Source organism: Lutjanus erythropterus, chromosome 13 (assembly GCF_056507025.1).
Source record: "Lutjanus erythropterus isolate fLutEry1 chromosome 13, fLutEry1.hap2, whole genome shotgun sequence".
Lineage (NCBI taxonomy): Eukaryota > Metazoa > Chordata > Actinopteri > Lutjaniformes > Lutjanidae > Lutjanus > Lutjanus erythropterus.
The window spans coordinates 26,341,945-26,368,505 of record NC_139329.1 but is presented as its reverse complement, the minus strand read 5'-3'; the positions used below and the strand labels follow the sequence as shown (position 1 = coordinate 26,368,505).

General features: G+C 39.3%; 2 protein-coding genes across 4 annotated transcripts in view; both read left to right on the top strand.

The window, feature by feature from the left end:
- Positions 1-18,464, top strand: part of LOC146316724 (dynein axonemal heavy chain 10-like) — a 35,372-nt gene extending 16,908 nt beyond the window's left edge. For both annotated transcript variants that reach the window (XM_084733559.1, XM_084733558.1), the window contains exons 36-78: positions 724-915; positions 1,006-1,124; positions 1,211-1,369; positions 1,491-1,626; positions 1,702-1,824; positions 1,914-2,045; positions 2,186-2,402; positions 3,287-3,406; positions 3,561-3,706; positions 3,781-3,933; positions 4,038-4,298; positions 4,395-4,567; positions 5,120-5,213; positions 5,351-5,518; positions 5,688-5,876; positions 6,008-6,179; positions 6,264-6,467; positions 6,547-6,627; positions 6,810-7,007; positions 7,320-7,481; positions 7,596-7,770; positions 8,060-8,241; positions 8,348-8,484; positions 8,569-8,786; positions 9,307-9,528; positions 9,704-9,851; positions 10,705-10,984; positions 11,098-11,327; positions 11,431-11,704; positions 11,822-11,926; positions 12,936-13,090; positions 13,175-13,329; positions 13,610-13,790; positions 13,911-14,111; positions 15,097-15,306; positions 15,421-15,516; positions 15,611-15,782; positions 15,890-16,021; positions 16,951-17,162; positions 17,261-17,428; positions 17,567-17,747; positions 17,826-17,971; positions 18,074-18,464. In XM_084733559.1, the coding sequence (XP_084589685.1) occupies positions 724-915; positions 1,006-1,124; positions 1,211-1,369; positions 1,491-1,626; positions 1,702-1,824; positions 1,914-2,045; positions 2,186-2,402; positions 3,287-3,406; positions 3,561-3,706; positions 3,781-3,933; positions 4,038-4,298; positions 4,395-4,567; positions 5,120-5,213; positions 5,351-5,518; positions 5,688-5,876; positions 6,008-6,179; positions 6,264-6,467; positions 6,547-6,627; positions 6,810-7,007; positions 7,320-7,481; positions 7,596-7,770; positions 8,060-8,241; positions 8,348-8,484; positions 8,569-8,786; positions 9,307-9,528; positions 9,704-9,851; positions 10,705-10,984; positions 11,098-11,327; positions 11,431-11,704; positions 11,822-11,926; positions 12,936-13,090; positions 13,175-13,329; positions 13,610-13,790; positions 13,911-14,111; positions 15,097-15,306; positions 15,421-15,516; positions 15,611-15,782; positions 15,890-16,021; positions 16,951-17,162; positions 17,261-17,428; positions 17,567-17,747; positions 17,826-17,971; positions 18,074-18,220 (7,326 nt within the window). In that variant the 3' untranslated portion in view covers positions 18,221-18,464. The remainder of the gene's footprint in view (positions 1-723; positions 916-1,005; positions 1,125-1,210; positions 1,370-1,490; positions 1,627-1,701; positions 1,825-1,913; positions 2,046-2,185; positions 2,403-3,286; positions 3,407-3,560; positions 3,707-3,780; positions 3,934-4,037; positions 4,299-4,394; positions 4,568-5,119; positions 5,214-5,350; positions 5,519-5,687; positions 5,877-6,007; positions 6,180-6,263; positions 6,468-6,546; positions 6,628-6,809; positions 7,008-7,319; positions 7,482-7,595; positions 7,771-8,059; positions 8,242-8,347; positions 8,485-8,568; positions 8,787-9,306; positions 9,529-9,703; positions 9,852-10,704; positions 10,985-11,097; positions 11,328-11,430; positions 11,705-11,821; positions 11,927-12,935; positions 13,091-13,174; positions 13,330-13,609; positions 13,791-13,910; positions 14,112-15,096; positions 15,307-15,420; positions 15,517-15,610; positions 15,783-15,889; positions 16,022-16,950; positions 17,163-17,260; positions 17,429-17,566; positions 17,748-17,825; positions 17,972-18,073) is intronic.
- Positions 18,465-22,076: 3,612 nt separating this feature from the next.
- Positions 22,077-26,486, top strand: LOC146316723 (pro-cathepsin H-like). 2 transcript variants are annotated; one of them, XM_084734570.1, is made up of 12 exons: positions 22,077-22,237; positions 22,390-22,421; positions 22,582-22,687; positions 22,780-22,850; positions 23,083-23,187; positions 24,335-24,421; positions 24,518-24,573; positions 24,681-24,762; positions 24,867-24,935; positions 25,015-25,121; positions 25,900-26,025; positions 26,125-26,486. In XM_084734570.1, the coding sequence occupies exons 1-12, from the start codon at positions 22,171-22,173 to the stop codon at positions 26,192-26,194; spliced, it is 978 nt and encodes a 325-aa protein (XP_084590696.1). In that variant the 5' UTR covers positions 22,077-22,170; the 3' UTR covers positions 26,195-26,486. The 2 variants fall into 2 exon arrangements, with proteins under 2 accessions (XP_084590696.1, XP_084590695.1); XM_084734569.1 differs by lacking the exon at positions 22,077-22,237 and having other exon boundaries at positions 22,281-22,421.
- The last annotated feature ends 75 nt before the right edge of the window (positions 26,487-26,561 follow it).

The following is a 26,561-nucleotide window of genomic DNA, read 5'->3' as shown; positions in this document are numbered from 1 at the left end:
GCATCCTGCAACAAGAAATGTTGCAGATACCACACTTTCTTATCAATCCGGTACTTTATATCAGGTTTTGCTGCTCCTTGTCAGTATGACTTAAAAACTGTCTCAGTCACATTCACTCTGCTCCATAGTGACATTCAATACGCTTTTTGTGCCAGGCTACCTGAGAACCTGTTTTTCTCAAAAGAACTGTAGGTTTAAAGGTTAAGGTTTACATTGATCTGTCGGCAGAGTATTTCAGAAATGGAATATAATATTCACAAGTATGTTTTCATTAGTGTATAATAATCTGAAATTCAGATGATGTTGTGTTTTCATTACCTTAGAATGAGCTGTTTATATCAGCAGAGGGCACTGATCTTCTTCTACGGAGTCCTCCATTTTGCACTGCCATGTTTTTACACTAGTCTAGAATGGACAAACTAAACTCTGGCTCTAGATCTGGCCTTTCGTGTTTTCGGTGTGCTTTGCAGCTACCATAGTTTCTCCTACACACTTGTAGAGTGAGTGTTTGCAATCTGCAAGCTCCCTGTTAGATGCCACTAAATCCTACACACTGAAACTTTGAACACTGAAAGAGAAAAACTAGAGGGAGGTCGCACAGATATAAAATTTAAATTGGGTGAGATTAATTTTGATATGACATTTTCAATCGTGAAAACATTTTCCACTTAATTCCTTGTGAACATGTTCTTGTTTGAACATTCTGGTGTTTCCTGTCCACAGGATGTGGTGTTAATGCGTGCTCTCAGGGACATGAACCTGCCAAAGTTTGTGTTTGAGGATGTGCCTCTGTTCCTCGGGCTGATCTCTGACTTGTTCCCTGGGTTGGACTGCCCTCGTGTTCGCTACCCCAACTTCAATGATGCAGTGGAACAGATCCTGGAGGATAACAAATACATCCTACTGCCTAACCAGGTGTCTAATGTGGTCTGTGGACAGATTTAGTTTTACCATGTGAATGTTTAGATGCTGAAACACCATATTCTTTATACTCTGTGGTTTCAGGTGGATAAAGTGGTGCAGATGTATGAGACAATGATGACCAGACACACTACTATGATTGTGGGCCCAACAGGTGGTGGAAAATCTGTTGTGATCAGCACATTATGTCAAGCTCAGACCAAGTCAGTGTCAGTTTAAACCACCTAGTTATACACCATCTTCCTGATCTTTTGTGGCCATAGTAGTAACCTTTTTATTTCATCATTAGATTGGGAATGCAGACCAAGATGTATCCCCTGAACCCTAAAGCCATGAGTGTCATTGAACTTTATGGTGTTCTGGACCCTGACACTCGAGACTGGACTGATGGGATCTTATCCAACATCTTCCGTGACATCAACAAGCCTACTGAGAAAAAAGAGCGGAGGTAAACAGGAGAGTGATTAAAAGATCACTGATTCATTCATATATTTATTCATAAATTGAGGAGATGAAGGAGGAAGAATTTCTGTGGAATAGTACACAAAGACTTGAACTTTGACTCACAGGTACATCCTGTTTGATGGCGATGTGGATGCTCTGTGGGTGGAGAATATGAACTCAGTGATGGATGACAACAAGCTCCTTACTCTAGCCAATGGAGAACGGATACGTTTACAGAGTCACTGTGCCCTGCTGTTTGAGGTTTGTCTGAATGTCCCTACACTTTTCTGCAACTCAACTTTCAGGTCATAATATAATGAAACTTCACTATTACAGGTTGGAGATCTTCAGTATGCTTCCCCTGCTACTGTTTCCCGCTGTGGGATGGTTTTTGTCGACCCCAAAAACCTAAAATACACCCCATACTGGCAGAGATGGGTAGCCAACAGACCTGGCAGGGTATTAGAAAAATACATAACCACTATGTAAAAATTGTATTTGCTCATAATTTGATAACAACTCAACAGTGTCTTTGGCTTTTTTTCTAGGAACAAGAAGTGCTCAACAAACTGTTTGAGAAATATGTGCCCAGCTGTATTGACATGATTGTGGATGGTATTGTTGATGGCAAACAGGGCCAGAAACTGAAGACTGTCGTCCCTCAGACAGATCTGAACATGGTAAATTAATCTCATTAATCTCAAATATACTTCAGTTCTGGTGTTGTTGTGTTTATACTTGAAGAATTGAGGAAGAATTAGTATGGTCCCATATTTTAGGTTGCTTGTATGAATTGTGCATGTGTTGGCTGTGTGTTCAGGTGACTCAGCTTTGCTTGACACTGGATGCATTACTTGAGGGTGAGAACAGCAGTGCTGAAGTCCTGGAGTGTTACTTCCTGGAAGCTCTGTACTGCTCACTAGGAGCCATATTGCTGGAGAGTGGCAGGACCAGGTTTGATGAGTTCATCAAAAGGCTTTCCTGCTTAAACACAGTGCATGATGAGAAAGCCCTGGCTGGGCCTAGTGAGATCCCAGGTAAGAAAGTATTAGTGCTTGATGATTATGAAATGGGTGTGCGTTCTCATAATTGTACATAATATACCTTTGTACATATAGTTTGATTGTTGGTGAAATTTAATTTGTATACTAGATTACTGTTTCTCAACCTGGGGTCCCACCCCCCACAAGGTTGTCACCAAAGCTTCATGGGGAGTTGTGAGTCCTTTTTTTTAGAAATGCACAGTAGGCCTGAATCTCAGCATTTCTGTGGAGAAAACTTAAAGCTGAACCGGACACTGAAAGAAGCCTATTAAGTATCTCAGACTGTTTTTACAACCTGCTCAAAATTCACCCAAATCACCTGTAGTTATTGCATTCACTATTTGTGTTACTTGTACAGTTGTTCTTTACTGTTATTATGAAACATCAAATATAATATGAAATATCTGTACAATATGTCAATTAGTAAGGGGTCATCAGTTCATTCAATGATAGAAAAGGGGTCCCTTCAGGAAAAGGGTTGGGAACCACCGTATTATAGAACATGGTTGAGAGATATGACGATATATGAGATTTTAAAAAATGGTAGGTGGCCATTTAGCTCAGTTGCCGTGTACTGGGGCTGTGAGTCCTCTGCAGCAGCTGTGGGTTTGACTGTCACCTAAGGCCCTTTGCTGTGTGTCATTCTTCCACTCTGTTCCCCCCTTTCCTGTCCTGATTTCAGTTGTCCTATATGACCATCATTTCAGATACTGTTGAAAATTTCTGAACAGAATTGCTTGATGGTTTTAGGTCGAATGTATAAATATAGTGAAAACAAGCCTAGCTTTACGTTTTAACAAGTTTATTCTCCACATGAATATGTGCAGGTGAATTTTATTATGTAAGTTTTCAACATTATTATGTCTGTATCCATACAGGATACCTCCCAACTCTGTATGACTTCCATTTTGATGGAACCCAGGAGAAGTGGGTTCCCTGGAGTTCCCTGGTCACCAAATACATCCACAGTCCTGACATGAAGTTTGCTGATATTCTAGGTAAAGTTCAATTCTGTGAGCTGTAAGACAAGAACAAATCCAGTGTCCTCAAAAAATAAAAACAAATATGCATACATACTTGCACTTTAAACTTTTTGGCCCTCCCTCCCTCCTTTTTCCACTTTGATTCATCCGTCCTCCATCTTTGCCATAGTGCCAACTATTGATACCACGAGGGCCAGCTGGATCCTGGAACAGATGGTGAAAATTAAGAGGCCAGTGCTTCTGGTTGGAGAGTCTGGAACCTCCAAGACTGCTACGATTCACAACTTCCTAAAGAACCTCAGTGCTGATACAAGAGTGAGTTTATCTAAACATGCATGTGTGTATTTTTTATGTCACTTGAGATTATATTTCTTCTTCTCTCTTTCTAGATTACTCTGATCATCAACTTCTCATCCAGAACGACTTCAATGGACCTGCAGAGGAACCTGGAGGCCAATGTGGAGAAAAGAACCAAAGAGATCTATGGGCCTCCTATGGGGAAGAGACTGCTGGTCTTTATGGATGACATGAATATGCCAAAGGTACCAGCTATGAGCTCCCAACTATGTCTCTTATCTCCTTTATTGTGATTAGTGACTGAGGTTGTATGTTTGCTATTCTTTTAATATCCTGTATGCTCATCTAGGTGGATAGTTACGGCACACAGCAGCCTATCGCACTTCTGAAGTTGTTATTGGACCGAGGAGGTATATATGACAGAGGGAAGGAGCTTAACTACAAAATCCTCAAGGACCTCGGCTTCATTGCTGCCATGGGAAAGGCTGGAGGTGGGAGAAATGAGGTAGATCCCCGCTTTGTCTCGCTCTTCAGTGTCTTCAGCATTCCTTTCCCTTCAGTGGAGTCCCTCCACCTCATCTATGCTTCTATCATCAAAGGCCACACCAGAGTGAGTATCTATGTCTCTCTCCACATAACCTAATACATATCAGAATTTCAATCATCCGCATCACCTGGATATAATAAACTTGATCAAATGTTTTAGAAATTTGAGGATGTCATACAGAAGGCTTGTGATAAAGTCACCATCTGCACACTGGAGCTGTACAACAACATCATCAAAGATCTGCCACCAACTCCCTCCAAGTTCCATTACATTTTCAATCTGAGGGACCTGTCAAGAGTGTATAATGGACTGACCCTCACCAAACCTGACAGGTCTGATGAAGTGCATTCACTCTATTAAGAGAGACTTTGCAGTTATAGGTCTGTCTTTCTTAAACCTGGCATTTACATGCTTCCCTGGTAATCTGATTACAGTTGGATAGGTCTAAGTTCACACATATGCGTTTCCAGATGCATCCTGACCACATGTGATTGGATAACACTTCCTTGACCTGTATGCAAACACACACTGGGGGTATTTTGTCATTTGAGTGTCCATTACTGTCTATTTGGCTGTTCAATACCAAGATTCGATTATTGGTTCCTTTTTTTGTTCACTCCCCCAAGATTCGATTATTGGTTCCTTTTTTTGTTCAGTGCCACACTAAACTACTAAATCAGTTTACAGATTTTACCTGCACTGTCAGCGCAGAACTCAGAATGTGGTCTGAGTGATCAGATCTCAAATTTGTCCTCCGTACATCTTGGGTGCATTCACAGCTTTACCTAGAGCTGTTCACTTCTGATCAGATCACCCTTGACACATGTTGATACCAGGTCTTAACAGGCCCTTAATGTCTTTGTTTTCCCTGATTTCTCTAACAGGTTTTTGACTGTTACTCAGTTTGTGCGTGTTTGGAGAAATGAGTGCCTGCGAATCTTCCATGACAGGCTCATTGATGAAACTGACAAAACCTTGGTAACTGTTAATAATGGTTTTAGAGGTATATTTATTGTTTTGACTTGAGGGACAAACACAATATGCGTAATTGTTCCTCCAACTGTACAAAACTGTGCAAATGTAGGCATGTATTCAGTGTGATTTTTTGCCACCAGGTTCAAGGCCACATAAAGAACCTGATTGAGGAGCATTTCAAGTCAGACATGGAGACAGTCATGAAGGACCCGATTCTTTTTGGAGACTACAGGACAGCTCTCAGTGAGAGCGAACCAAGGGTGTACGAGGACATACAGGATTATGATGCCTCAAAAGCCATGTTTCAGGTATTGTCAAGTTATTAACTGTGTTGTTAACTGTGAAGAGTGGCCTCAATCTAATGCTCGTTTTGGAATAGAGTAGTATAATAAAGCAACTGTAGTTTTGTTACAGTAATTTACTGCCACATTCTGTTTTTAGATATACTGAAAGACTACTCTGTTTTGCATTGTGCAGGAAATTCTAGAAGAATACAATGAGAACAAGTCTAGGATGAATTTAGTACTGTTTGATGACGCTCTGGAGCATCTGACCCGAGTGCATCGCATCATCCGCATTGATCGTGGCCATGCGCTACTCGTCGGTGTGGGGGGCTCTGGCAAGCAGTCCCTCACCAAGCTTGCTGCTTTCACTGCTGGCTGTGAGGTTGTTAAACTCAAAAACCAGCACTTAAGTATAGCTCCATATAGCTCCTGATTTCTTTGTTAAAAATCACTTACAGAGGAATATTTGCAAATCAATGTTCAGCAACTAGTAGTGGATTCTGCTTTTCTCAGGTGTTTGAGATAACACTATGCAGAGGATACAGTGAGTTAAACTTCCGTGAAGACCTGAAAACACTGTACTTGAAGCTTGGCATTGAAAATAAGAAGACAGTGTTCCTCTTTACTGATGCACATGTTGTTGAAGAAGGCTTCCTGGAACTCATTAACAACATGCTCACCTCAGGTTTGATATCACACAAACCTCCTGGATCACACTGTCTGTCTTTAAAGCTACAGCTTTTGTACCCTGATCATGCTCTCATTATAGGCATTGTTCCTGCTTTGTTCCCTGATGATGAGAAGGAGTCAGTTCTCAACCAGCTCCGTGAAGAGGCTCTTAAGATGGGAGTAGGTCCATCCAAAGAGAGTGTGTGGCAATACTTTGTCAACAAGAGCGCCAACAATCTACACATTGTTTTAGGCATGTCTCCAGTGGGAGACACCTTGAGGACACGCTGCAGAAACTTCCCAGGTGACATAGAGTCACGCTTTTCATGATTTTAATAGAATTTCTGATTTTATTTCACTAACACTGTGTTTTTCTTTATCAGGGCTGATGAACAACACTGTGATAGACTGGTTCCAGCCATGGCCTCCACAAGCATTACTTGCAGTTGCTCAGTCTTTCCTCGGTATGTAATTAGACACTTTTATATCTTTTTTAAAAGCATCTTTTATGGAGAAGGTTGTTTCCGGAAAGCCATTTAAGGGCTGCCTTTTCTTAATTTAGCTATGATGAGACCTATATCTGGAAATTTATCCTGAAATCTCAACAATTATTTTGGAGGAATTCACAGTTTTGTCTTTGCTACAGGTGAAAGTCCAATGATTCCTGAGGCGCACTCTGCAGCAGTAATAGATCATGTATGCATGGTCCATAACTCTGTGGGTGAATACAGCAAGCTCTTCCAGCAGAAACTCAGGCGGTGCAACTATGTTACTCCAAAAAACTACTTGGACTTCATTAACACTTATTCCAACCTCCTGGAAGAAAAGGACCAACATATCCTGGGTGAGGATATGGAGCATGTTAAAAAAAATGATGATGCACCCAAATGTGAATATATTATTCAGGAAAGCACAAATAATGCAATGAAAAGTGATGTTTCTTTTTTTTCAAAGTTGCTCATAATTACTCAGAAAAAGTGATGATGGAAATTTGGAAAGGGTCTAATTAACCCATGCCAGTTAGCTTTGAATGAGTTCGCTGAGGTTGAGGATAAGTGTTTTTTATGTTTTTGTTGAATAAGTTGAATTTATGAAATGATTTGAATGGAGCTTCTAGCTGTGCCTCTTTGGGATCACATGTTCTCTCCTGTTCCAGCTCAGTGCAAACATTTAGAGGGAGGTTTGGATAAACTGAAGGAGGCCAGTGAGCAGCTGGCTGAACTGAATGTCAAGCTAGCAGAGCAGAAGGTGGTCCTCGCTGAAAAGTCCACCGCTTGTGAGGCCCTGCTGGATGAGATCACAGCAAATACGACTGTAGGTCAGTGAGTACCTGCATCTCTTAACTGCGGGTTGCACTAAACGCAGTGTCCTTGCAGCTTCTGAAACTAAACATGGCTGTTACAAACCACTTATCAATAACTTTTTCCTCTAGCTGAGGAAAAAAAGACTCTGGCAGAAGACAAGGCCAAAGAGATTGAGGAGCAGAACAAAGTGATAGCCGTTGAGAAGAAAGAAGCTGAAAGTTCCCTTGCTGAAGCTTTGCCGGCATTAGAGGCAGCCCGCGAAGCCTTGCAAGACCTTGAAAAATCAGATGTCACAGAAATTCGGTAAACTTCTGCTTACTCAGAGGACCATTGCGTTCTGTTGTTGAAAAAGCTGTATGTATGTATGTAAGAAAAGACAAAAACATCATGACTAATCAATAATACTCCCCTCATTATTGTAAAATAAACCCCAACATGGTGATGCCTTTAATCATCCTGAACTGTACATTATCCTTTACATATCAGTCGTGAAAAAACAGGACTTAAAATGACCTGACCAAAAAAGCAAACTTCCATCATCTGTTAATCTGCTGCTAATTTATCTGCCTTTTCCTGCTGGTCCATTGTGCAGATCCTTTGCCAAGCCACCCAAACAGGTGCAGGTGGTTTGTGAGTGTATCCTGGTGTTGCGTGGCTACAGGGATATCAGCTGGCAGTCAGCCAAGGGGATGATGTCAGAAGCCAACTTCCTGCGCTCGCTGATGGAGATGGACTGTGATTCCATAAATAACAACCAGGTCAGGACTGTCAAAGGTAAGTCAGCTTCATGATAAATGGAAACCTATTGTGAATAATAATATCCATGCACTGTATATAGATAGTTTGCCACAGTTGTTTTCCTTGCGATTTCCCTGGCTAGGCTTCCTAAAGAACCTCCAGACAAGTTTTAAGGAGATGCAAGCCATCAGTAAGGCTGGCTCAGGAATGCTCAAGTTTGTTGAGGCTATCATGGGTTACTGTGAAGTTGCCAGAGAGATAAAACCCAAGAGAGAGAAGGTAATACAAGGTCTGAAAATTCTTATAGATCATGTTCTCTAAGAAGAAACACAGACATAACAGCTATTTCCAATATTTTCTTAGGTGGCAAGCCTAGAGAAGAACTTCTTTCAGAGTAAGCGGGAGCTGGAGCACATTCAGAGCGAGCTGAGTGATATTCAGAAGGAGCTGGAGGCTCTTAGAGACAAGTACAATGATGCTACCGTTGAGAAAATGCGGCTACAAGAGGAGGCTGAGCTCATGGAGCGGAGGCTGATAGCTGCTGACAAACTCATCTCTGGCCTGAGCTCTGAGAATGAACGGTTAGACTGTAAAGGACACAACACATGAAACTATGAGTCAAACAATACTGCTAATAGTTGTTTCTTTGTTTCTTTTTAATCTTCTTTTATTCATCTGTTTGTGTCTCCACCTATTTCTCCTTACTGCTGTCTTTTTTTAACTTTTAACTTCTTATATACATATGGTTTGTATATCATTAGTGCAAGGAAGAAAGAAAAAAAAAATCAAATAGACAAAAAAAAAAAAAAATTAAAGGGGGTGTCATAGATATCACTGTAAATAATACCAGTATCAGTTACCATTCATGGGGTTATCTTTTTGAAATAAATGAATGTAAAAGGTTACCATATCAGATAGAGCATATTAAAATTTCCTTTCAGTGAAAAAAATAAGTACTGCATTACATCCTTCAGCAAAGTTAAGTGGGCTACTGGGTTTGTCTGTTTTTAGTTAAACAAAATCAATCTTTGTGCTAACAATGTCTTTAACAATGCTACAATGCAACAATACTTCTTCCCCTTCTACACTGTCCCCGCCCAGGTGGACACAAGATTTGGAGGAGTTGAAGCAGCGGCGTGTGCGTCTCCTGGGTGACTGTCTGATCTCTGCTGCTTTCTTGAGCTACGAAGGGGCCTTCAGCTGGGACTTCAGGAATGAAATGGTCTACCAAGTATGGGTCAAGGATGTGCAGGTGAAAGGCATCCCCCTGAGTCAGCCTTTCAAAATCGAAAACCTTCTGACTGATGAAGTAGAAATCAGTAGGTGAGAAGAAACACGAGTTGACAATTTGCAGTATGAGTATGTCCTGTCAAGTCATATGAATAAGATGTTGTGGTTGCAGAGCAGGTGCTTGTTGTATATGGATTTGTCTTTATTTTGGCTGTGCTCAACAGTGACTGTAGGGCTAACTATGTGTCAAATAAACCCTGTGTGACAGATGGGGTTCAGAGGGCTTGCCTCCAGATGAGCTGTCAGTGCAGAATGGAATCCTCACAACCAAAGGGAGCCGATTTTCCCTGTGTATTGACCCTCAACAGCAAGCTCTCAACTGGATTAAGAAGAAGGAAGAAAACAATAATCTCAAGGTACAAAAAGTTTCATATTGATAGTTATGCATCATTACTGCACTCAAATCCCAGAATGACTGCTTTAGACAGTTTCCCACTGCTAACAGCCCCAGAATCTCTTCAGTATTCTCTTCTGTTTCCCATTTCCATCAATTATTGTCTGTCCTGGAGCAAGCAAATGTGTAAATATATACAGATGACTCAACTCTGTTCAGGATTGCTGCTATGTGTAGAGATCTAAATGAAATGCTCTGCAATGAATTACTCCTCACTGCTCTTTTAAGACTGCTGCCACAAAGATGCATTGTGGACTGTCATGGTTGACTTTTGAAGAGGAATTAACACCCACTCTTCTCATATTTGCCAGAATTGCAATGGTAGATGGTAAACCAGACTACTTCATAGAACAACTTGTCCAGCCAGGTCTATCACATAGTCATCATACCAGATAGGTCACCATGGGTCAGCTTGAACTTCCTAAACCAAGAACAATTCAACTTGAAAACTGAGTAATTTATGGAGTGTCCAGCCAGAGGAATACATTATTTAAAAAGATGAAGAAAAATCAGAAGAAAATATTTATTCATAAAAACACTTCAACAATGACTAATTGTGATTGTTTAAGTTATCTGATGTTTTTATTGTTTTAACTTTTAATATGTGATTTTAGGCTGCACTGACTAGAGCTGGTCACTGCTGTCTGTGTGCTGCCAGTGTTTGTTTAATGTTTTATGTTTTTAATTGGACCCCAGGAAGATAAGTAACCACCGCTGCAGAAGCTAATGGGGATCCAAATAAAGAATAAAGAATAAGCACTTTGTAGAGTCAGAATATGTGGTCCTGATAGTGTGATCATCTTTTTTTTCCCCAGATCTCATCTTTCAATGATCCAGACTTCCTGAAGCAGTTAGAACTGTCCATCAAATATGGCTTCCCATTCCTTTTCCAAGATGTGGATGAGTACATCGACCCCGTGATTGACAATGTCCTGGAGAAGAATGTAAAAGGAGCAGAGGGCAGACAAGTCATCATGCTGGGTGACAAGGAGGTCGACTATGATCCCAACTTTAGACTGTACCTCAACACCAAACTGGCTAATCCCAAATATTCTCCATCAGTGTTTGGAAAAGCCATGGTCATTAACTACACTGGTAAGATCTTTTAGCATGGCAGCCAAAGTTTTTATTTGTAACATTTGACCAGCATGTACTAAAAGCTTTGCCTGTCTCTGTCCGTGGATTTATTGTATCTATGTTCCATGTAGTGACCCTTAAAGGTCTGGAGGACCAGCTGCTGAGTGTTATCATGGGCTTTGAGAAGAAGGAGCTGGAGGAGCAGCGTGAGTATTTGATCCAAGAGACAAGTGACAGTAAGATGCTGCTGAAGAAACTTGGGGACTCCCTGCTCAGAGAGCTGGCCACATCTACAGGCAACATGTTAGATAACACAGAGCTCATTTTCACACTGGAGGAAACAAAGTCAAAAGCCAGTGAGGTCAGTTTGGCTGTATCAAGTATCAGTGAACTCATGGAGGAATATAAATTTCACTGAAATCACCAATCATGTCTTTTTCATTGTTTGTTGTTGTGATCATCAGGTATTTGAGAAACTGGAGCTGGCTGAGAAGACGGCCGTGGACATTGATAAACTTAGAGACGGCTACCGACCTGCTGCCAAGCGCGGTGCTATCCTGTTCTTTGCCCTGACAGAAATGGCTCTGGTGAACAGCATGTACCAGTACTCTCTAGCCTCTTACCTGGAGGTGTTTGACTTTTCACTGCGCAGATCTCTGCCTGACTCTTCCCTACGCCAAAGACTGATGAACATCATAAACACTCTGACACACAGTGTTTATAACTATGGCTGCACAGGTAAAATAAAAAGACGGGTTAATACATTGGATGAAAAAAGATCAATTTCTTAAGACAGTATTCATCATCTTTATTATCTCGTAAATTTCATAACCTGATCTCACTGCATATCCTCAGGTTTGTTTGAGAAACACAAGCTGCTCTTTTCCTTTAACATGACCATCAAGATTGAACAGGCAGAAGGGAGGGCACCTCAGGAGGAGCTGGAGTTTTTTATCAAGGGTGAGATATCCAAAGATTTTGGACTCTAAAATATTTAAAGGACCAGTGTGTGTGCCATCTGAAATCAGAATGAGAAATACTTTGTTGATCCTCAGAGGGAAATATATCTAAGCGTAGAGAATTCTAAGAAAAATAGAAACTATAAAAAAGAAGTGTGTAAAAAATATGTACATTATACTACAATATCTAACAAACATATATAGGGAAACAATTGAAAAGAAGAAATATGTGAAAATATGTATTATACAGTATAAAATAACAGTGTACAGAAACAATAAAACTGGAAAGTTGGTCTATAAATAAGCATATTAAAATGCAAGAATATTATATATAGTGTTAGTATACAGTATTATAAAGAATATTAGTTGAAATATTGAATATAAATGCATTACTGATGCCAGTGTATACCAGGGTATTGCACAGTTGAAGATATAAATAATACATGAATTATGTGTTATAGCTGCTTACAGGGGTGAAATAAGTCCAGGACCAATATATTCACCTAAGGTGTCTGCCATTCTGTGGGAAGAGCTGAAAAGTTTGGTGAGCTTGCAGATTGCAAACACCTTGCCTCACCGTCCCCTTCCAAGTGCTTAGGAGAACCTTTAGTGGCCACAAAACTTGCAAAAATCACAATAAGCCATAAGTAGTGCCAGTGTTTAGTTTGTCCGCTCTGGGCTGCTGTAGAAACATGGTGGTGCAACATGGTGGCCTCCCTGAAAGCGGTCCCACAGTCTCTGTAGATATAAAGGGCTCATTCTAAGGTAACAAAAAACTTGGTTTTCTTATTTTCTTCTTTCTTATTCTTATTTATTCTTATTTTCAGATGATTGCACTAATGAAAACATACTCATGAATATCATATTCCATTTCTGCCATGTTCTGCCAATAGATCCATGTCAGTCTTACACACTGGACCTTTAAGTAGGCTACAGTTAAGCACACACAAACGTGTGTATACACACAATGTTCAAAGCAAATGTTCCATTTTTCCACCTCATATGTAAAGGTAATCTCTCCTTGGAAAAGAGCAAGCGCAAAAAGCCTTGTGACTGGCTTCCAGACCAAGGATGGGAGGACATAGTGAAACTTGCAGAACTCTTTCTTGAGCAGTTTGGCTCTCTGCCTGATGATGTGGAGAAAAATTCTCCTGGATGGGAGTCCGTAAGTGATCACAGTGACAGGAATCATCACAGGCATTTCACTTAATTGGTTGAAAGTTTAACATCCTTATTTTTTCCTCCTCAGTGGTATGACTTAGATACCCCAGAACAAGCTCCGTTCCCCATGAAATATGAGGAAAACCTGTCAGCCTTTCAGAAGCTGCTGCTGCTGCGCTGCTTCCGTGTTGATAGAGTCTACAGAGCTGTGACTGACTACGTCACTGTCACCATGGGCGAGACGTGAGAGCGTTTCTATCAAGATAATGCAGTTGAAGATATACTCAGTATATGTACATGTATAATGTATACTGTCACTGTATATACAGAATATAAAGTCTATACAGTGTCTGTCCTGTATACAGACCCCTGTGGTGCAAGTTAAGTTGAAATAAATACAATAATTAATAAATAAATAAAAATAAATACAATTATTTGACAAAGTTTACAGATGATATACTTACTTAAACAGAAAAGAAATCAAGACCTGAGTTTTAATGTGTTTTCTTGTATTTCTGCTCAGATATGTTCAGCCCCCTGTGATCAACTTTGATGCTATTTACAAGCAGAGCACACCATCCTCCCCCATTGTCTTCATCCTGAGCCCTGGATCAGATCCAGGCAGTGACCTCATGAAACTAGCAGAGAAGTCAGGCTTTGGAGACAAATTCAAGTTCCTTGCTATGGGTCAAGGCCAAGAGAAGGTACTGAAGACTGTTTTTTTTTTCCATATCACAGTTATGAAGCATCTGGATCTCTAAGTAAATACACTAAGTGATGGTTAAAAGTAATGAAGCTAATGGTAACTGTCTTCTGTGATAAAGGTGGCACTGCAGTTGTTGGGGAAAGCTGTGTCCCGTGGTCACTGGTTGATGCTACAGAACTGCCACCTGCTGGTAAAGTGGTTAAAGGAACTGGAGAAGTCCTTAGAGAGGATCACCAAGCCCAACCCAAATTTCCGCTTGTGGATCACCACCAACCCCACTAAGGATTTCCCCCTTGGCATCCTGCAGAAGTCTCTGAAGGTGAAATACATTTTGTCTTTACCTTCAGTAGTGTTTGCTTTAGATTTGAAGATGGTAGGGTAGATTTTCTAAGATCCAGTAGTGGGAACCAGAATTTTGTTTTACAAAGCATGCTGATATGGTGGTTAACCACATTCAATTTAACTTTTAATACATATCAAATTGTTTTTGTTTTTTTAGAAACTAGTGTCATCATGTCCTTTAACCCATCTCATTTCAAAATGTTGACACTCAGTAGTAAAATAAATCTCAAAACAAGAGAAACATCTTAGTGTATGAGTTAGTTAAAGAGTCTTGAAAGCTGAATATGAGATCAGATGGCTTGCCATGACCAGCACTTTAAGACACATTTTGCAGAGAAACCATAATAATAGTGGAGAAAACATGGTACCCAGGGGGTATTAAAAGTATTAACTAAGCACTGAATTTAATATTATCAAATAGGGCTTAAAAGTATTTAATATCATTTATAAGTGTTGAATTTTGTTTACAAAGTTCTCAAATCTTTTCTTGTTCTTTTGTAGTATTAAGTAAATATCTTAATGTAATAAATAATTGTCAAATGTGTAAAACATATGTGTAATGTTACAATGTCAGGAAGAAAAACAAAGTGTTTAAAGTGTTTTAGACCTTACTACTAAGAAACTCACTTTAGCTTGTAACCTCAGGATGGGCAAGTGTTGTTTTAGTCCGAAGTGGCAGCTATTGCTAGCAATACTGAAGAAATCACATGCAAGTATTATAATAAAATTGTTATTTAAGTACATGGTAAATAATTCTTGTTTAGGGCTTAAAATCCATACTGAATTTCCATCATACCCTTCATACGGCACTTTTGCCAGTATAGACGTGAAGTTGGCATTAAATTTCCTTCTACGTGGTGCAAAAACGGTATTTAAAAGTCTTGAAATTAATTTGGAGAACCCTGGGGGTTCCCTGAATAAGGTTTTTAAAATTGTCACTGTCATTTTAATATTGTGTGCAGGTAGTGACGGAGCCTCCCAATGGTCTCAAGCTGAACATGAGAGCCACATACTCTAAAATCTCCCAGGAGTCCTTGACTGCATGCCCACACCCAGCCTTCAGCAGCCTGGTGTATGTGCTGGCCTTTTTCCATGCTGTGGTGCAAGAGAGACGCAAGTACGGCAAGATTGGCTGGAATGTCTCCTGTGACTTCAGCGAGTCTGATTTCTTTGTAAGTTGCAACAAGAGTCATTTACACTTTTTTTGAGGGGTTTATATTCAAGTGGTATATTGTCAGTTATGTTTCACTTTTCAGTGGTTTAAATAATGTGACTGTGCTCACCAGGTGTGTATGAAGATCCTGGACACTTACCTGACCAAAGCTCACAACCAAGGAGACGACAGTATTCCCTGGGAAAGTCTTAAATATCTTATTGGGGAGGTTAGGCTAAATTTATTGTATTTTAACAAACTTTATGTCTGTTATCTTACTAGCTGATGCTGTAAGTGTAGTCTGTGTGGCTATTATTCTGTAGGTGATGTATGGTGGGCGAGCCATCGATAGCTTTGACCGCAGGATCCTGACTGTCTACATGGATGAGTATCTTGGATACTTCCTCTTCCAGAGCTTCCGGCGCTTCTACTTCTTCAGGAACAAGGATGTAGCTTATAAGATCCCTCCAAATGGGCCCAAGAAATCATATGTTGGTCAGTTGTTATTTTCATTACTTTACATTCTCTTACTTCTATTGTTTATATATTTTACTTCTGTTTTGTGTCATTTTCTCACAGCTTTAGTGTGTTCTCTGTTACAGATGAGATTGAGACCCTACCACTGGTAAACACACCAGAGGTATTGGGTCTTCACTCCAGTGCAGAGATAGGATACTACACACAGGCAGCTAAAGACATGTGGACTCACCTCATAGACCTGCAGCCTCAGACAGGTATCATGTAGCATCTTTTGTCTCTCGTCAAAGACAGAAATGCAGGGTGAAGACTATAAGTTCAGATATAATAATACCTTATAAGTATTTTGGCTAGGATCATAGTGTATTATAATTATTATGTAATACATTATGCTTATTTTATAATGCTTTATAATCACTGTTATCATGTATTATAATTTGATTTGATGATTATAATTTGAAGTTACTCTAAGTGGTCATTTTGGCTGTAAGTACAGAAATTCTTGAGTTATAGGCAGATATAATACATAACCAGTATTGTTTACTTTTAGTAAAGTGAAAAATAAATCTATGCAAGACTAACACACAAAACATTATTTAACTGCAGGTCATAACTGAGTAATTGAATAGGCCCACTCCAATTTGACACAACTTTTTGATGATGAACAACTAAATGATAGAAATGTACATAAATATACTAAAGTAATGTTTGCTCCCAGAAGAAACAGTTATGTAGTTACATTATCATCATTTCACAATGCATAATAATCACATTATAAGGCATTATATCAGTGATTATAATGAATTATAGAATGTTTATAATGTATCACAACTATTATTTTTAATAATTAATCAGTTATTCATTATAATATACTATGATTCTTGCCAGTGAGACACAGTTGTAAAATATACTATGACACTTGATTTTATAAGTCTTAAAGATATAAAATAATTATAAAATACTTTATGTATTTTGATTATTGTTAGAAAGCATTTGGAATATTTCTGAGTGCTTATAAGTGTAATTATGCATTGCCCAGCACAGTATATCACATTCTAAGTTTGTTTATGATGCATTATAGATATGGGTGTAATAGAACATGTTATTGTAATAATAATAATGTCCTTAGCCATCATTGTGCCATGTACTTCCTCTCTTTTGACCTTGTCACACTCTTCTGCCTCAGGTGAATCTGGTGGAAGTATCAGCAGAGATGAGTACATCAGCCAGGCGGCTCAGGACATTCAGAACAAGCTGCCCAAAATTTTCGACATGGACGTGATCCGTAAAACGTTTGGCACTGACATTTCCCCGACCTCAGTTGTGCTGCTTCAAGAACTAGAGCGCTTCAACAAACTTGTGGTCCGCATGCAGCGCTCTCTGGCTGAGCTGCAAAGGGTGAGAGGGACGGGCAGAGGGCAACAAGAGATAGGTGTTGCATTTGCTTTGTGCTTCACACAGGACCAGATTTGTTCTGATTCTGTCATGTCCCATAGGCCTTGGCTGGTGAGGTGGGTATGAGCAGTGAGTTGGATGAGGTAGCTCAAGCCCTTTTTAATGGTCACATCCCTGCCATTTGGAAGAAGCTGGCACCTGACACTCTGAAGTCCCTCGGCAACTGGATGAGCCATTTCAGGAGGCGTTATGAACAGTATAGTTACTGGGTGAGGACGCACGAAAAATTACATACCCATTTAAAAAATCAGTACTGGTAAAATTGTGACAAAAAGTATTCTATCGTATTAAATTAACAAATATTTGGTGTCTCCGATCCCTATTTTTGTTTATCTTATGCCCACCAGGTGGATGAAGGAGAGCCAAAGGTTATGTGGCTATCAGGACTCCATATCCCAGAGTCCTACCTGACAGCCCTGATCCAAGCTGCATGCAGGAAGAACAGCTGGCCTCTGGATCTTTCCACAATGTACACACAGGTCACCCAGTACCGCAGTGAGGATGAAGTCAGTGACAGACCTGGACAGGGTAATGAACAACACTCAGTGTTTGCAGCATGCAGCGTTAGTGAGGAGTTACAAAGAGTGACGGCGTTTTTCCCTGCAGGTTGCTTTGTGTCTGGTCTATATCTGGAGGGAGCAGACTGGGACATGGAGAACAGCTGCCTTGTGATGAGTAAACCAAAAACTCTGGTTCATGAACTGCCCATTCTCAAAGTCATCCCCATAGAGGCACGTCGCCTCAGGTTACAGGTGTGGACCACAGACTATACAGGCCTCCATACAAAACTTCAGGTCACCGTTTTGATGGTTTTATCAACTGTTGTGTGTGTTTTTGTGTGTTTTGTGCCATAGAACACGCTGCGAACACCGGTGTACACCACATCCTTGAGGAGGAATGCAATGGGTGTGGGACTGGTTTTTGAGGCAGACCTGTTCACGACCATGCACATCTCCCACTGGGTGCTCCGGGGAGTCTGTCTGTGCCTCAACGCTGACTAAAGACAACCATCTGCCACACTGAGCTGGTTAGCTGTCTCACAATCTGGTCCAACATGTTAATTTAGTGATTTAAAAACAAAAAATATAGATTTCTTTATTTAAAAAAAGAAGACTGATTTTTTTATCTTTTCAAAGAAGATAACAAACAACTTTTGATACTTTTGTTTGTTGTTCTTTGTACTTTTGTTATGATTAAAGATTGTACATGTTTTTAAAAATAAATTGACAGAGACACATAAGAAAACTTGATGGGATTTTTTTTTACTTATTTACGTCACAGATTCTCAATCTGGGGGTCCTGATTTCCACTAGGGATCACCAGAACGTCACCAGGGGTCGCAAAGCCTTGATTTTAAGGGATGTAAGAAAACTTAAATTTTAAAATATACAATAGGCCTATATCTCAGCATTTCTTTAATTTCTCAGAAGGAAACTAGGCAACATACTTGTCTGGTCCTACCTCTCTTCTATACTAATCCATCAATAATAAATCAATCAATCTTTTTTACATGCTGGTCTTACATATTGCAGAATAATACAGGCATTTGTACTAAAATGCACTTTTTTTAAACATACTTCTTACTTACTATTTTATTGTAATTTTTCTATGCTTATATACCAATATAGTATTTCTGATTCTGATATATGGCTCGATAAAAAGTAAACGACTTAGCGGAACTCAATAGGGGACTTCCAGCCAATAATATGACATTACAAAAATACCTTAATTCTCTGGGCCATATGTCACAAATTTAACCTACATTTACAGATTTCGCCAATGAAAGTCATCAAAATAAAATCAAACCTTTAAGAGAGAGCTCAGGCTCTCTGCCCTCCTTATAATTTGTTGCCAGTCACTAATGAGAAAGCTTCGCGTGAAATGACTGATGAAGCGCCATGCAGCAGTTCCGTCCAATCAATATCCTACGATCGATTGTCTGAGAGTTTAATGTTGTACCCAGCTTCACCCGACAACATTTTAAACTCCACCCATCTGTCTCGCACGGCTGCACAGCCCGGGCTGTTTCACGCCCAGCTCAACGTGCTGCATTGTGGGAATGACTGGTTGATGAGATGCACAGCTGATGTAGTTCTACAGGTTGTCACTCAGAAACTTATCGATGGGGGATTCGCACTGAAAGCGCAACAACTGAACATGCAACGGAAGTGAAGGTGTCACAGGCTCTGGGCAGCTCTTCAGGTAGGTTCAACTCACCTCTGAAAGAATCACCCTGAATTATAGTTTGATTGTAAATCGTGTTTGTTAAATGGTTTAGTTGTTGTTATTAAGTGTCAATTTATGTAAATGATAAATGGCCATTTTAATAAGCTGTTCCTGTGACATGCTGCACAATATTTACCAAACATTTTGTCACTCTGATACAGTTTCTGTCCTGCAACTTAAATTACACCACCTTTCCTCTCTAATTATGTACTTAACAGACATTACTGGAGTAAGAGTACACTTCTGGTGAACAACTGTCTATTGTGATGCTGACTGTGTGCAAAAGCTCCATGTGCAAGAAATGAGAAAAGCTGAAACTGATCCTTTAAGACTGATTTATTTATGAAGTGAGACATTGAATGAATGAACAGGCAACTTAATGAGACCACATTAGTCAATAATAGTTTTTTGCAGAAGTACACACATGGTTGATGAATGAAACTGTAAATTGTAATAGGATAAAAAAAATCACACGAGTCACTACGTGTGTCTTTTTCATGTGTAGCGTTGAGTTTGTCACTGACATGTTTGTGCAGCTCTCGGTGTAATCCTGTGCTGACATGGGTGGTCAGACACAAACTGGAGAAAGGAGAGCATGACTGTTTTCTAGGGAAATCTAGCAAACATGTCCAGCGTCATTCAGTTTAATGAGCTCTCTAATGCATGAACACTGTGGCTTTTATTAGCTGTTCTAAATCATCAATTTTGCGATATTTATCAATTTTAAAGGGACAGTTCATCCCCCAGATCAAGAATACATATTTTTCCTCTTACTGTAGTGCTTTTTATCCATCTAGATTGTCTTGGTGTGAGTTTTGGTGATATTGCCTGCAGAGATATCTGCCCTGTCTTGACTATAGTAGGACTAGATGCCAAACAATGCATTTGAAAGATTCAATACTTGTGTCTTGTTTTTGCGAAATCATGACATGGTTACTCAAGATGATCCACAGACCTTATTTTGTGAGCAGTTTCATGTAAAGAAAGTAGTTATGGTAGATTCTACTGTAGAGAGAAAATGGTTCCTACATGGATCTGCTCACAACTCTCTCTGAATTATCCTGAGTGACCACCACCTTCACCGTACGTGGGAAACCAGTTTCAACCATTGAATGCCAGATCCAGAAGTGGATTTCTGGTTGAAACACAGCGGCAATACTTCTTTATTATTATTGCCTGTGCAGGTCATTTGGAATTAAAATAGCGTTTTAGTTTTGAACTAGTTATGGGCCTTTTAATGTTTACTTATTTTTCTGGTAAATAAAGTTATTATTAATGGTTATTAACTGGCCCTTAAATGAGAAGTGTGTGATTTCCAGCGGCATCTAGCGTTCAAACCTTAGATTGCAACTAAGAGGATTTACCCCGACACCGCCCCTCTCTCACCAAGTGTACAGTGGCCGTCAGCGGACAAAATGGCGAGCGAAAGCTATCTCACAACAAACTACAGTTATGTGTGTAGGATGAATTACCTGTCCAGCAGAAAACAGGCAACCTCGGCGTCACTGTGAAAACGTTTGTCCTCCATCAGCAATTTCCATCGTGTAAACGCTATGCCGATGTTGATTCGTGTTTTTGCCGTTTCCTGTCATGCTTGCGTTTACTTTCTTCGCATCTCCGCTTCTTGGAAGACGGGGATTCACTGTCCGCTGCTTTTTGTTCTGGTACAGTGTATGTATGATCCTCCATTTTTTTTCAAAACTGTGCCAGTCAAGGTTCACAACGCTAAATGATCTGCCAGCAATCACCCGCGTCTATCCTCCCCGTATACTTCCGTGTTTACGGCTGCGGCGTCTACGTAAGGTCGCCATAGGCTTCCCAAGACTCACTGTTGGTGCAGTATGTCCGCTCTGCGCTGCCGTAGACGGCGCAGGATGATGATCTCCGTAAGTCGACCCAACAGTATGTAACTATAAATGGCTATTTCTAAAGTAACGGGAACATATAGATTAGTTTTAGACAAGTTTACGTTGATTGCTAATAATAAACATACTTATATATAATATATCTAATTTATGTACATAAATTCCTGTAATTATTACACACTGGTCCTTTAAAATATGATCATGTGGCCAACACAGTAAAAGCTATAGGCTTGGGTGGTGATATACACAGTGCATGTAGGACTCATGTGGGACTCAGCTTTCTTGTTCAATATAGCACTGAGGAATATTGATTGGACATTCACACGAAAAGTGACCAAAGTGACACAAGTCAGTAGACTTAATTTGGCTGATTAAGGATTTTTATGCGTTTTGTGCAGAGTTGGGGTAGGCTATACTATTAGGATGACCCCTGATCTAATGCAATTTGACCAAGAGCACCATACTAATGGGCTACACCTTTAACAAAGAAGTCCTGAGCTCATTTTGATGTTATTGCACGTTTCATATCCGCTTACATGTTTCATTCAATGTTTTAGGAGAATAATATAAAATATTATCAGTTCCTTTATCTGAGTGGCATGACTTTAATGCGCGTGGTTATTTTGTCAGATATGCAGAAGGGAAACGCGCAAAAAGCAAAAAAGAAAAAGGGGAAAAAAACGAGTAATAAGCTCATGGGTGTTATGTTTGACACTGATTGGTTGATTCGTTCACTCATTTGTTTTTTGTCGGACGGGGAATTTGAGTGAGCGCTTTACCCCGTGACTTCTTGTCGCCTTCACTTCACTCTCCTCTCCGCCTCTGTTATCACCGGCTGAAGCTTAAATGAAGTGAACACGATGAACACTTTGCTTTTGTTTTCTTTCTTACTTTCGGCAACTTCAGCTTTTCATCTCTCGGAACAAGGTAAACTGCTGCGATCCGTCCGCTTAACTTTTGCAGTTTCATTATCTGTGTTACTGTAACCCTAACTTTCACTTTCATATTCTGTCATGACGGCTTTTCTTTTGTTCGTTTTGTTGTGTTGCATTAATTTTGACAGTATGAATTGTTTTCAGATGAGTTTCACTTCAAATCATGGATGGCACAGGTAGGTTGTATCGATCAAACGCTGTGTGACAAACATGTACAGTATGTGTGATTATGAGGAAGTTGAAAAATCACTGTTAACGTTCCTTAAGTGTGAATCTCAGACATGAGATACTTGATTTTTTTAACAAAAAGTTAATATGAGTCTCCATCATGTACAGCACAACAAAGCATACAACATGAGGGAGTACTATGAGAGACTGCAGATATTCACTGAGAACAAGAGGAGGATCGACAAACACAATGAAGGAAATCACTCTTTCACGAGTAGGAACAGCTTTTCATTGCATCTATTTATTTATTCATTAATTTATTTGTTTAGTAAAATGTGTTGAGCCTTGTTTCGTGTCTTCCTGCAGTGGGGCTGAACCAGTTTTCAGACATGACATTTGGTGAATTTCGAAGATCTTTCCTCTGGTCTGAGCCACAGGTAATGTCATCCATACAGGAAGTGCATACACACAAACAGCTCAAAAAAATCCCCGTCATGACAATGAAGGCCTTTCAGTGGTTTCGAAGGAGAGTGCCTTGAAGTTTTTATGATTTTTTTTTTGTGTGTGTCCATATGTCCCTCCCTATCCAAAGAGCACTTCAAACTCAATTCGAGTCTGAGATGTTTTCTAACAGCATGAGTAGTTATTTTACATAATGCTTTTTTGCAGAACTGCTCTGCCACCAAGGGAAACTACTTCAGCAGCAACGGAGCACTTCCAGACTCCATCGACTGGAGAAAGAAAGGAAATTATGTGACACCTGTGAAGAATCAGGTAAAGATTAACTGCAGGAACACTGACACACATATTTGTTTTATTTCCACTTATTGATCTCAAAGTTCACAGTAATTGTTGCTGGCTAACAGATTAAAAGAGTTTATATCCAGTGGTTTCCAAACTGGTGGAGTAGGCATCTTTGTGGAGACAATAGGAGGTAAATAGAGGATGGGGAAAAAAACAGAAATGATTTAAGAGGATACGGTACATTTGAGAGATGCTAGATTATTTAAAAAATATGAACATATTTGTATTATTAACATGATATCAGTATTTCATTTTATAAATATCACAGTTATCATGAATAACAGCTAATGTATAGTAAAAAATCAGACACTTGAGTGTGGTGTTGCAACGAGATGTACAAAAAAACTGTGCTCACAGCTGGAAAAAAGTAAACTTTTTGCATCAAAGAGCAAAAGTTACACTTTTGAAAAATATTTTTGCTATCTTATTGTAAATTTTACTTGGCAGTGGCAGTTTAAAGTTGCAATTTGATGATGGCAGTAACAGTGAAGTATGTTTATTTCTTGTAGACTCACCTTAAAAACATTATACTACAAAGATCAATACATAGTGCATACTGTATACAGTTAGTATGTTGCAGTACACAGGTCTAACTTAAAAAGTTAATTGCTGCATTGCACTGTAGTACAAGATCAGTGCCATTGTTAATGTTATTAGTTGCACATGTGATTTTCCTGCTGTGAGGTTTGTGTGAAAAAGATTTATAAATCTGATTCATTTGGGAGCAGTAAAGATACAAAAGTGCTCTGATGATAGCATGGCTGTTAAACCTTCTCAGGGAGTGAAAAGGGGTGTGTTCATGTTCTCAATAAGATATCTAAATCTTACCCAACAGTATTTTCTCAGCAGATATTTGTCACAAGTGTGACTTATAAGATTACTGATGACTCTGTTACATTCAAGTGTCCCATTGAGCCATCATGCACACTCCCTGAACCCTGAAACTAAAGCAGCTAAATGGAATTTAGTTACTTGATTCTGATGCTGTTGTCTCTACACACATTTCCATGTATCAGCATTATCAGCTGCAACCTGTCTTTGCATTTTATCCCATGAAATTCTTACAAAATGTCTTGTTTTTCTTTTTTGTTTCATTTTTTGTTTTTTTGCACTGAAGGGAGGTTGTGGCAGTTGCTGGACTTTTTCCACGACCGGGTGTCTGGAGTCTGTGATTGCAATCAACAAGGGGAAGCTCGTACCACTGGTGACTTTCTTTCACTTCTCTATCAACACTGGTGCTATACTGTGAAAAAAGAAAGGCAAAGATGATTTACTGTAACTTTATTTTTATACCACTTAGTCAGAACAACAGCTCGTAGACTGCGCCCAGGACTTCAACAACCATGGGTGTAACGGGTGAGAGTCAAATATGTTTCCCTCCTCCTTTGATAATTTCCCTCTATCTAACTGAGAATCCTATCTGCAGACACTTTTTTATAACAAGATTTGAATTTGTCTTCCAGCGGCCTTCCCAGTCAAGCATTTGAATACATCATGTACAACAAGGGACTGATGACAGAGGAGGACTACCCTTACACAGCTTATGTAATTAAACAATTTTCCATTCTACATTAGAAACAAAACTAAATGATAAGCAAAACTGCTCCTGAAATTACATATATATTGATTTTTCCTTCTCATTAAATCAGGAAGGTGAATGTGCATATAAACCAGAACTAGCAGCTGCTTTTGTGAAGGATGTGGTGAACATCACCGTGGTGAGTGAACATCTGAGTTTTTCTTCAAGATAAATGTCTTTATTGAACGCCTGTGAGTGATGAAGTCTTTCTGTCACAGTACAACGAGAACGAGATGGTGGATGCAGTCGCCACACGCAATCCTGTCAGCTTTGCCTTCGAGGTGACCTCTGACTTCATGCATTACTCCACAGGCGTGTACAGCAGGTATGGAGAGGCCGCGGAAATATTATCTGTTTACCTCATATATTACTTTTTATCTTTTATCTTTGCAATTTTTTTTAATAATTGCTATACTTTTTAGGAGACTGGGAGATTTTACTATATGCAAACCATTCTGTAAACTTTGTTTTTCGAAAAGTTCTATAAAAATAAAATTATTATAAAAAAGCCCACATATTATTATTATAAAATGCTCACACATGCTGCTAGATTATTTTATAGTAACACATCTTAAATCAAACTTCCTCCAACTAAAAGACTTTGCTTGTCTTACAGAGATGATAACATCTTGACTCAGCCAGATTTATAATGCACACTTCTTATTTTTAAGCCTTTTCTGCAATGCTTATACTCAGAATCATTATACTGCAAACTGGTCATATCTGTTCATTTGACATTTGATGCCCTTGAAATTTTATCTGCTTCAGTTTCCCTCATTTATCAACACTTGATAACCCCGAAAACTGATACCACTTTATTACAATTTAGAGACATATATAAAGCGTGTGACCACTTACTTATGCATTAATCAGTTTTATTAGGATCAAATTTAACTAAAAAATAAAACCAAAACAGGAGTTTAGAGGTGAAGCCAAATCAACCTCCAACCATTACGTTTGGGAAATCGTGGCTTAAAGCACCCATGCAAAGGCATTTTATGTCAGTAACACTGTTAGATTGAAAGTGGTTTAGTTCCTCATTCTTCATCAGATTAGTCATGTGTATAACGTTGGCTTTAATTTTGTTTTCTTCCTCCTTTCAGCACTGAATGTCACCAAACCACAGACAAGGTGAATCACGCTGTGTTAGCTGTCGGGTATGGAAGCGAGAATGGCTCCCCTTACTGGATAGTAAAGAACTCGTGGGGACCAGGATGGGGGATTGATGGGTAAGTCTTCCTGGCTTATTGAATCACTTACAGTACAGGAAAATATTATCAAATGTACACCAACCACTGAAAGACAATAACAATGGTCTCTGCTTACAGGTACTTCCTCATTGAACGTGGGAAGAACATGTGTGGACTCGCTGCCTGCTCATCTTTCCCAGAAGTGTGATTACTGTCTGATAGCAAACTACAAAAGGGCTGAAAAGGGAGCAGAATACAAACTTTTTTGGACTGTTTTTTGTTTTTAATTATCATACAAGATGATTTGTATAATCATATAATCATATTTACATAATTGGTACTGTGCTTCAGTTTACAGTGGGTTTTTACACATGGAGTAAGCACTACAATAGCACAAATCATAGTTATATCCAGATTAATTAATGATTCTGAAAGAATCACAAAGTACCAATCATTCAATTCATTGTACTGAAATTCATTAATAAAATCTGTTAGATCTGTTCCTTTGTCTTTCATCACAATATATTTTGCAGCTGTCTTTAAGATGACCAAATATGACAGCTATGATAATAATT